This window comes from Poecilia formosa, unplaced genomic scaffold (genome assembly GCF_000485575.1).
Source record: "Poecilia formosa unplaced genomic scaffold, Poecilia_formosa-5.1.2 Scaffold1, whole genome shotgun sequence".
NCBI classification, from domain to species: domain Eukaryota; kingdom Metazoa; phylum Chordata; class Actinopteri; order Cyprinodontiformes; family Poeciliidae; genus Poecilia; species Poecilia formosa.
Window position 1 is genome coordinate 2937388 of NW_006799940.1, and position 11394 is coordinate 2948781.

The following is an 11394-nucleotide window of genomic DNA, read 5'->3' on the forward strand; positions in this document are numbered from 1 at the left end:
CCACTGGGGGGGCGCAGAAAATCTTTGGAAACCACTGGGGGGGCGCAGAACAAAAAGTTTGGGAACCACTGGATTAGGCATTTAGCCCTTCAGACCTCACGTTTTTTTCCCCCGTTATCTTTACTGTTTACATTTTCACTTCAGATTGTCGTCAAATAAATGCACTGTAAAACATCAAATTCATAATATTTGAATAAAATACTATCTGGAATTTGCAACGTCTTCATTTAGAATGGCTTGGCTGCACGTAGTTGAAGCCTTTTGATAATTACACAATACATATAGATATTTTTTTTGGTTTTCTGAAATCAAACACTTACTACCATAACAAATGTTTCTACTTGTAAATTCTCAGGTGGTGGTGCTGACCTGGTGGGCTGTTTTCAGGGACTCCTTCTACTACATCCTATCTGTTGTAGCTTTGATTGCAGTAAGTTAACATTAGCAGTCGATACATGCGCATTTTTGTACTTGGATTTTAGATTATACTAATCTGTTTTTTTTTTTTCTCTGCAGTTCATCTATGACGAGAAGATAGTTTGGTGAGAATATTTTCCTATTCAGCTTTAAATGCAACGTATTCAGAGTTTAGTCCAGGTTAACTTGTATTCAACCAGTTGCTGCGCAAAAATTCAAACAAGCCAACAACGTCATGCAGCTTTAGCTAAATTGAATAGCAATACAAAAATTTGACAATCTACACCTGAAGGAGTTTAATTTAGTAGTTTAAGTGCTTCTGACACGGATCAATTTTACCTTAAAGTGGTGGGTGTTGCTCACCATAAGTGGAAGTATTTCTACTTATGAAAAACATAAACGGCCAAGTGTGTGAAGTATCAGCCTTTCACTGAGCTCACCAGTTGACAGGAACAGGTGGAACTCTGGTACTTTTACTACATACAAATTAAAAACTTGCTTTTACATGTTAAAGATATTGTAGAAATGACCATGTTAAGAATTTAACTCGGCTATATCTTGAGGCCAGGAACTCTTTTTGAAAAGATTCATCTTTTCAATATTCTATGTTAATTAGAATCTGTTTGAACCTTTAATTATTCTGTCCTACAGGTGGGAGAGTTTGGTGCTCGTCGTCATGTATGCAGGTTACATCCTGGTCATGAAGTGAGTTTTGCCCATTTTCACAAACGGTTTATTGGACTGATAAAGTTCTGCTTCACCCCTGTACACACTCATCTGTGAGCTGATGAGTATAAACGGCTGCGCTCTCACAAGAGGGCAGTAATTTTTCCAGCTGGAGGGGAGTGTCCCCATTTCTGTCCCCTGCCCAGATGGCGCACATTTTCCTCTGTATGGATGTGATATGCTGCTGCTTGCACTATAAAATTTTCTTTCTGTGTTTAAATCCTAATTTTAACTCTTTAACGCAGCAGCCATGTGTTGGCCTGCAGAGAACTTTTTTTTTTCTAAACATAGATCTATGCGTTTATGACCATAAGTGCACTCCATTAGGCCACATTTGTCTTTACAGTCCAGACTCAATAATACCAACCATGCTGTCCTGTGCTGCTGTCTCTGTCCAGCTGGTAATCTGCGCTACACTCAGCGGCAGCCTGCTCACTCGCTGCCATAAGAGTTTAATCTTTTTCCCTCTGCAGTGGCTAAGAGCACCAGGCTTAACCGGATCATTCCCCTCCTTTCTCATTTGGAGGAATAAATGCTTACAGTAGGACATGCTGTCATGTCTCCCTTAACCCAAAATATCTGCGGAGCATTTTGGGGCCGTTCAAGTCCAAATGGAGCAGAGTGCGTTTAGCGTGGACCGTCTGGGTCTCTGATTTGAGATAATACTCTGCCCCCTCCCTCGTCAAATGCGCCGAGATGAAAGCTGAAGTGGAAAAAATAAAAATGTTGCCATAAGTTATAAGCTGTACATCTCATCTCTTGAGCATTTTGTGTTTGTTCTCTAAATCTAATCCTGTAACTGACTAAATGCACTCGTAATACCATTATATGCACACTGACGTTGAGTCTTTAGGATCAAAACGAGGGATGACTGTGGCTGTTTTGGCAAACCTGAGGAGGGGGAAAAAATGCAGGAAAGATTTTCTTCTGTTTGGTTGACAGATTAACTTTATCAACCTTTTGTAGGAAGGAATTATTTTTTTTAAAAAGTCTAAATTTATCCTACTCTTTTGGGTCACTTGCTGTTGTGCAAACAAGGCCTCTTGAATATGATGGCTTATATTTGGCATTAATGCTGCAGCACAGTATCATAACCAATTATACCAATTAGAATAGTTTCTTGCTGAAATCCACAGAATATATATCCTCTGCAATGTCTCTGTTCCTTGACCCATGATAAAAAAAACAAAAAACTTCACCATTATAAAATAACTTTGTATTATAATGAAGTGCTGGAGAGTCAATGCTCTGTTTTAGCTGGAGGGACAAAAATCTGCATATTTTGGGTTTAGAGAATCCAAAATGCACAAGAACTTTCCCACTTCTGGATACCTGAGTAATCTACAAAAGGTTGTCCTGTGCTTACTCCAAACATTACTTGAGGGATGAGAGAGAAAAAATGACGGAGATTTACTTGTGATCATAGCCTTAAGAGCTTGTGAAGCCAAAGCGATTCAAGAATTCAAGATATTGATTCTTATGAAAAAAATCTCTCCTAAGCCACAGATTTAAGTCTCACCTGGGCTAAAACAAGACTGGACTGCTGCTCAGGCCTCAAGTTATGTTTTAAGATTAAATAAAATCTTTCACTTAGAAATGAAAGTTCTAGAGAGTCTGGGGGGGAAAAAGGTGAGGAGACGCAGAACATTCTCAAGATCTAATAGAAATGTTCTAGTTGATGATTTGGAGATGAATGTCTGTTGGTGTACCTGGTGTTAGCCAACCAGGTTCAATACCTCTGCAACCCCAATGTGATAATTCATCCAAAAGTTGCCCTTATTACAGAATTTACAGTCCACACATGTTGTGGTTATTCCTTGGTTGTCACTTTTTCTTCCATTCAAATTTCCTTCAAAATGCTTGAAGACAGTAATTTGAACAGCAAACTTCTTTAGCAATTTGAGAACCTTCCTGTGCATCTTGGACCATTAAGAAACAAATGGAAAAGCAGGTTCAAGACCGTTTGGCAAATGAGCAAGTTCTTGGAAATTGACTTCATTTCAGGCATTTCAAGTGTTTAAGGTGTATGCAAATATTCACGTTTAACAGTAAAGCAACAGAAGTCATATGAACGATCTTTTCACATTGAATATGCACTGTGTAAAGTAAAAGTTTTCCCCAATGAATCAAAATTCAGTTTTAGGGGAAAAAACCTCAAACTGAATCTGGTTTCTTTGTTCTCCGCTCTTATCAGGCGTTTTTTTTTTTTTTTTTATAGTTGTAATGTTCTTTGAAGATGCTGAGGGCAGAGAATGGCTCTTTTAACACTCCAGCTATTACCTCTGCATACTTTATGTTCAAAGGCAGCTGTAGTTCCTTCAGTGTTTGATCCGTTTTTATGTAATGGCACTGAAATGGTCTCACTGAAAATGTGTGGCTAAGAGCCTTTGATTGCCTTTTGGGAACATTTCTTTTTGGCTTTCTTTTCTGCCTCAATACAGAGCATCAGAGCAGCGTAGCTCAGCCATTTTCCATAACATATTGTTAACGTGGCCTTGAAAATTGGGCCCTTGACAATTTTGCATAATGAAAAATAGACATTTTAAGACGCTGTTATGCTTCACCTGCCCAGCTTTTTTTTATTTATTATTATTTTAATTGGATATTTTTCCCCTCCTTCCTCCCTAGATTTAACTCCAGCATGCAGCGGTTTTTCATGGGGAAGTCTAACAAAAATGTGGCCAATGGTAACGCTGCAACCAGCAGCGAGATGGAGGACGGTAATGCTTGTTTTGACTATGTTTGGGATGACGACCCGTCGTCACCTTTGCTCTCGGCAGGTAAGGTTAATCAGACAGGCTGGGTCCCAGCTGAGTGGTTGAGTCTGATTCTCTGGACGTCTGAAGACTACTAGCTGGATTTTTTTTCTTCTCCTGAAGGATCTGTGGCTTTGCTTTCTGCTAAACTAACACAGCCAGTGCTTTTTTTCTTTTTCTTTTTAATGCTAATGACTTAATATGAATATTAGAAATGTTTTTTAAGGTAGAATGATGTGATCTCTGATCCATCTTGATTTGTGTTAATAATCTTGGGTTAATTATCCAGTACAAACCTCAATGGGCGAGGCATCACTCATCAGGCTCATGATATGCTTCCAAGCCACAGTTCTCTCTCTATTCTGCTCTTAATCTTTAAATAATAAAAAAATAACCCATTTCAGACATGTAACTCTTCCAAGTCTGACTGCATTACTTCTAACATGCCTGTCTGTTTAGCCTTACTAAACCTACTCTCACTTTGTCAGTGTTGTGCCGCTCTGCCAGTTTTTCTGCTTGCATCCTGCTTTTCTCCTGCCAGTCTCTGGAGCGTAGACCTGCTCACTCCTGAAGTGGTAATGAATTTCGCAAGAGGAACTGTTTACACCAGCTCTGTTTACGCTGTTAATTTATGTGCATTGGTGCATGCATAAGTAGTCAAATTAAGGTTGGGTTGAACTAATAACTGTTACTGCCTTATTCCCTGTGCGTGCAATCTAAAAGCTTCTTTTTTCAGCGAATGAAAAGATATGAAGTTTCACTTGAATTAATAACTTTTTTAAGGATATGATCTAAAAGTCAAGTCAAACTTTCAGTGTTGCAAGTTTTGAAATCGGTTCCGTTTCTGTATTTATACAGCACATCAGTGAGCTGCCAACCAAACTGCAGTACATAGGATTAAAATGTGCCAAAAACTTGATCAGCAGAGATCATCCTCACTGAAGAGCAGCTTGTCCTGATGAAATTTTGACTTCACTTAAACTTTTTTTTTTTTGTTTTAATTAAAATGTACAAGTTAAGCCTTGACAAATTGAAAGTTAAGTTTGGCGTAATATGAATGCTAGCTACAATGTTCTTTTTGTTCCAGGTTTAGAGCTAATATTTCTGGTATAGATGGGATAAACTCCAATGTGATAAATTCTGTATTTTAGCCTAAGGTTCTGAAATAAATTGTCCATGCCCTTTGTTGAGTTCCTCATAGGTCTTGTCAAATTTAAGTTTGCATTTTGGGTGTAATAACTTCAAGTGTATAGGTTGTTTTTGCCTCACCAACTTCAATGTGTGCCTTCATCCCTTCAGTCAAGCCGAGCAAGGCTTACAGCCGCGGCTCAGTGGTGATGGTGGATGAGATGATGAATGCCAGCCCATCAAAGTTCCGCTTTCCTGAGGCGGGACTCCGTGTCATGGTCACCAGTCACTTCGGGCCCAAAACCCGCCTGCGCATGGCCAGTCGGCTCATCATTACAGAGGTACAGCGGGCCGTTGTTGCCGGATTCACTTTGGTGACTTTGAACAGAGAGCTTTCCTTGCCGTCCATATTTGTCTGCGGAAGGGAGCTCAGTTTGAAAATGTTTTGTAGCAGCAGGTCTGCCTGTGTGCCCTTTGACTTAGTTTCTTTTTTCTGAAAGCGCCAGAAGTTGGTGCAGGCGTCCAATGGTGTGGAGACGCAAGTGATCGACGGGAAGGTGGAAATCGAGAACGGAAACGTACCAGAGGACAAACCCAAGGAGGCAGAAGAAAATGACACAATTTCACCGTTTCATATTCCAAGTATGTGATTTATAAACTTGCATAAACGTCTGATCTAGTATCTGTTGAGATGGTGTTAAAGATCTAATTTGTACGTTCATAATTTAAGACGGTTATATATTCTGAGGCGGTGATATAAATAAGTTATTGAAGTTCTTAGTTGGACATCTTGAATTGTTTTGCTGGCGTCTCTTTTAAAATGAGTTTGTGCCGTCTGATGGATGAACTAATGATCATCAGATGGCTAAAAGCAAGGCTGCCCTTCTGTCTCTACTGATGTGAAGAGGGTCCAATTTATCATTAAACTGTCATTAGTGTTTATGCACTTACAAGGTTCAAATGAAGTGAAAAGGGGAAATAATTGCTTCTGTTGGTTTAAAACTTTTAAGGAGATGGTGTCGTATTTTAAACTGTCAATACTCAAATATTTTGGTCATCCTATTCATTTTTTTTTCCATCTAACTGCATCCAAATTGGAAATTATTCACACTTAATCAGAAATGTTTCCGGTCAGGGAGAAGGCAAAACTGGAATAAAATATTTCACTTTGTATATTTAATGTAATGTTGTCTTGGCAGTCATTAATGGTTCCAATGTTTTCAAGTTGACTTTAATCTTCTGCTTCTGGATGTCAGTCCTTTTTACCTTCCGTCTTCCTCCTGCAGGGGGCATGGGCAGCAAGATCAAGTGGCTGATCTCATGGCCGCTGCTCCTGCTGCTGTTCTTCACTGTCCCGAACTGTGCCAAGCCTCGCTGGGAGAAATTCTTCATGGCCTCCTTCATTCTGTCCACTGTCTGGATTGCAGTCTTCTCGTACTTGATGGTCTGGATGGTGAGTTTATTTTACTGTGATTCTGCTGCGGTGGAATTGATTTCTGAATAAAACCTGATGTTGAGTATGCAAATGTTTAAAACTGTCGGCAAACTGGTGTCTTGATTTCTGTTGCATAAAGTGTCTTTTAAACATGTGGCACTGAACTTTTCTGCCTATATTGATACCTATAGAAATGCTCCCAATCTAAATTTATGGCATTTACCTTAAGAAAAGCTACATCAGTAAGACGATGAGTATTTTCTTATAAATTCATGTTTTATTTCTCTGAAAAATTGTGACCCATTCTGCACAATATTTCTTCGCCATTTTAAGTGTGAATAAATGTTGAGGGGTGTCCCAATTTCTCATTTGAAACTTATTGCAGCTTCTGAAAATTTTTGTTTCATTCCCTGATTGTTTAAAATTGTTACAAACTGGATAGGAAGGGATTATGTAATTTATTTACACCATTTAAATGAAATGCAGAAATCTGTTTCCACTGTTGGATAAATGAGTAAAAGGGTAATTCTATTGGAAGCTTCAGCAGTAATAAAGTGTAGCAACAGTATTTGGGGACAACGTTTCTTGAAAGGTAATTTACTTCAACGTTGATTTATGTATATTGGGTCTGTTTGCTGTCACCTCAAGCTACAAGCAACACAAATTTTGATTAAGACAATCAATCAAATGCTGAAATCATGCTAAAGATTTATTCTCTTAAAGCTGTTTACATTAAGGATCCACTCGAACCCTTTTGGTAGGAACCTGCAGATAACCTGGCCTTATCTGTGCTTCCTCAGGTCACTATAATCGGCTACACCTTGGGCATCCCGGATGTTATCATGGGCATCACGTTCCTGGCTGCTGGCACGAGCGTTCCAGACTGCATAGCCAGTCTCATTGTGGCACGGCAAGGTATTGCTTTACCTTCTGGGAAGATGCAATTTACTTTTAGAAGATATTCTCAGGTTTGCTGCTGCAGGAACGGAGATCTCTTTTCATAAATGGGAAGGCTGATTAGAGGTGTGGCGGGTGTTGGGTTATTTGGTTCAATGGAAACTCGGATGTTTAATGTCTGGCCATCGATTAACATTTTTGGATCTGTTCTTAACTGGAATTTTAACCAGTTGTCAAGGGTGTTATCTGATGCAAAAATTGTTCCAGAAGATTTTATGATTAACTTTCTTTTCTTTCACTTTCAACCTATTTGGTAAAAAAAAAAACTATAAATTTTTACTTGAATGACAGGGAAAAAAGCCTTGGACTGCCTAGAGGATATTCTTTTCATGGTGTCGTCTTAACATTGAGAAATAAGTTTTTATTCATAATTATACTTTTGCCATGATCTATGTATATAAAAAGACTTCACTCTAAAAGAAGGCTTTGATCTGTGCTGTAATTTTTTTTAATTTATTTCAGGTTTGGGAGATATGGCAGTGTCTAATACAATTGGCAGTAATGTCTTTGACATCTTGGTGGGACTCGGAGTTCCCTGGGCGTTGCAGACGATGTGTGTGAACTATGGATCAGAGGTTGGTTCACATCTGGTCAAGAGTACAGTTTTTGATCAGTTTATACAAGAACAAGATACAAGAATTAACAGAGACTGAGGATCTATAAGCCAGCTACTCGACTTTTGTTCCAGGTGATGATCAACAGTCGGGGACTGGTGTATTCAGTGGTACTTTTGCTGGGATCTGTGGCACTCACGGTGAGCATTAAATGCTAATCGCACATCAAGTCAGACAATTTTTGCTTTGAAAAGAACTTTAGGGGTTATACGTAGTTTTGCTCAGCATTTCAGATGTTGTCCCACCACAATTAATTTCTATGTATTTTGAGGTTTATGTCGACGCTCAACAACGTACTGCTGAATTGTCTTGGAAGGGGAGGATGCATGTTTGTTTTTTTCTTTCTTTTGTATACAGTGTCACCCTGACTTTTTGCCCATTTGAAGTTGTGCAGATCTTTATGTTTGCCTTTCTATATGTGCAGGTGTTGGGCATCCACATAAACAAGTGGCAGCTGGATCTCAAGCTGGGCATCTATGTCCTTGTCTTGTATGCCGTGTTCCTCTGCTTCTCAATCCTGATCGAGTACAACGTCTTCACCTTTGTCAACTTGCCCATGTGCATGGAGGATTAGAGCGCAGCAGCATGCAACGATTACCAAAACCTCAAAAACCCACTTTGGCAACCAGTTTTTTTTTTTTTTTTTTTCCAATAAACTGGACCTATCTGACGACTTTTTGTTCCCCCCCCCTTTGCTTGCAGTCTTTATTTGTAAGTGTTGAATAGAAATCTAATTTTCCTATAAGGCAGTGCTTTGTAGCTGTGAACTGTCTCCAAATTATCCAGCCATCGCACAGCACTGGTCCTTTTTGCTTATTCTTCCAGGCATTGCCGTCAGCGTCATGGTTTCTCTGTATGCCTGCTAACTTTCCACCCATCAAGCATGCCTTTAGATGTCGTGGACCTCCAGAATCAGAAGTGCCCCTTTTTGATTTCACCGTTCTCACTTTAGAGTTTTCAGATCAGAACAATCTGTTCCCACATCAAGCACTTACTAAACCCAAACTTTATTAAATGTAAAGCCATTCTTAAACGATTCGTGAAATTACTACGGTCAGGATTTTTTCCCCCCTCAAACCAAGAAAAGAGGGAAGAAGGTCCTGCACTGGCATCTCTCCTCCTTTAGCTCGGACCCCCCCCCCCCCCCCAGCATGGCTTTAGGCAACAGGGAGCTGATGCTGTTAGTGCTTTACTCCACCCCAACCCTCGCCTGCGTTCCTAATCTGCTTTCCTAAAGATCTTTTTGTCAGGACACTTTAATTCAACATGTATCGCAGTCCAGATCTAGTGACTGTGATGGTGTTATGCATCTGCACCAGTGCACAATGTAAATTTGTAAACACTTTTTTTGTATTTATTTTTTCAAAAAAGGTTTTGTCTAGTTTGAAATATAGAAACGAGCTTGTTGCAAATGTCAAACATTGTCTTTCACTGAAGGCTAATTGCACATTGAAAATGCTTTTCTTGCTCTTTGTGTTGAGATTGAAACCTCTGATGTGAGGTGTAACCTGGCCGATGACAGCCCAGCTTCAGCCTTTCCGTTTGTCCTTCTGCACAAATCAAGATTGGGAGGGGAAAAAAAATCTCAATCCGTCTGATGCATCTTTTAGTCTTCATCAAATGATTCTCATTCAAAGATGGCTGCAGAAGGATGGTAGTTGTGCTTGTTGCAGTGATGCACTCTGGCCTGTAGGGGCCACTGCAGCCCCTCTATTAGTCCAGAGCGGGCAATCAGTTCCACCAGTTATCAGGGAAACTAAGATGGACAGCTCCTGGAGACGGAGATGATCTTGCTTTTTTTCTTTTTTTTTCTTGCGTTGTATGTAGATATTGCACTTTAACAGCCGTCCTCTCATTCTGAATCAACTAGTGCTTCCTTCTGTGCGTTTGTACTTTCAGTGTATACATGTCTGTGTGACTGTGTGAAAGGGAAACGGTGTGTGTACGTGTGTATGTGCTCATTCTGGGCTCGCGTCAACTTTCTCAAACTGACTGGAACCTCTAACAATTTGAGCACACCTGTATCTGTCTGCAGTGCATGCTGGGACACGAAAACGAAGCTCCTCCACAGCACAGCAAAAGGTCGAGGGCTTCCGGGCAGTTTCTATGGCTACTGCCTGGCCCACTTTACAAAAAAAAATGGCAGCTAAGAGCACTGCAACCCAGACAATTTTGACACGATGCAAAAATGCCTGTAAAGAGTCCAGGAGTGGGGGGTGCAGAGACTATTAAAGTGTACGTGTGTATGAGATGTGTGTTTAATAATCCTCCTCGGCCACATTGTTGGCAGAGGGCACTTGTATATGCAATTTAAATGTAAAGAATTTATGTGACAAAGGCCCCTGCAAGGTTGCCATATAATGATGGGGCATCCTGTGGAGATTTGATGTCAGTTTGTCTAGTATTCCTTAATGTGTGAGCTCACAGGTGTGTGTGTGAAAGCTGGAGAACTGTACACCGAAAATGGACATGTCTGGAGCAGTGGCTTTGTGGAAACGCTCATCTTCTCCTGCTTTTTATTTAGTTTTCCTTCCAGTGGCTTTCCACTCTGGTACCAGGGCATTAACTCCTCGCCAGCCCCAGCGGAAGGAGCAGCGGGGCAGGATGCGGAACGCATTTGGCTGCCCCCAGGACTCTTTATTGTACATGGCAGACTAAGGAAAATACAAAATACTGGACCCCTCCTTAGACTGCCTATCTGCTGGGGTTCATGTGGCTTTGTGACCCCACAGGGCCTACAAACTCCTACTCCTCTGTACAAGACCTCCGGAGCTTAATTTATTTTTTAATGCTTTCTCAGACTGCATGGCGGTGCCGTCAGAGTTGATCTGAATTGTGTTGCTCTGTTTGATTACGTACCGATTGTCAGGACAGAGCAGTAATGGTTTAAGAACTTTTTTTTTTGTTTTGTTTTTTTTTAGTTTTGTCCTAACTTAATGTTTTAACTGGCTGGCATTTTTGCTCCAAAGTCAATTGTATTGGGGAGAGAAGGTCAAAAGAAAGTTGGATGTCATGTTTGTAACTTTGCATAAACCAAGATTGTACGGACATGTTGTGTACAAATACGCCCACGCACTTGAGGAAGCACATTAGAGAAGGCAATTTGACACTAGAGGACTGGTATCTATTGACTGAATGCGACCTAATGCACTGTGAGCTCAATGTGATGTGGGAGTTGTTTGTCAAGAAAAAAAAAGATAAATATATTTAATGTAAAGTTAGTTACTATTAAAATATTACTGAGGACATCTGTATAACTTATATGAATGTATTGTCTTGCTATACTGGACATATCCAACCAATGCATTTTACTGTAAAGCAATAATGTGAAGAAAAAAATAAAATGACAAAATGACTCCTA

The 11394-nt window shown here is 40.0% G+C and overlaps 1 protein-coding gene across 2 annotated transcripts in view; it reads left to right on the plus strand.

Annotated features, from left to right (window-relative positions):
- Positions 1 to 11394, plus strand: part of slc24a4b (solute carrier family 24 member 4b) — a 32064-nt gene extending 20670 nt beyond the window's left edge. Inside the window, exons 7-17 of one of the 2 annotated variants that reach the window (XM_007545386.2) lie at positions 356 to 430; positions 517 to 542; positions 1069 to 1122; positions 3772 to 3863; positions 5199 to 5368; positions 5534 to 5669; positions 6314 to 6480; positions 7263 to 7377; positions 7882 to 7994; positions 8108 to 8173; positions 8458 to 11394. In XM_007545386.2, the coding sequence (XP_007545448.1) occupies positions 356 to 430; positions 517 to 542; positions 1069 to 1122; positions 3772 to 3863; positions 5199 to 5368; positions 5534 to 5669; positions 6314 to 6480; positions 7263 to 7377; positions 7882 to 7994; positions 8108 to 8173; positions 8458 to 8607 (1164 nt within the window). In that variant the 3' untranslated portion in view covers positions 8608 to 11394. Of the gene's footprint in view, positions 1 to 355; positions 431 to 516; positions 543 to 1068; positions 1123 to 3771; positions 3864 to 5198; positions 5369 to 5527; positions 5670 to 6313; positions 6481 to 7262; positions 7378 to 7881; positions 7995 to 8107; positions 8174 to 8457 lie in introns of both variants that reach the window. The other variant, XM_016668471.1, reaches the window with a different exon arrangement.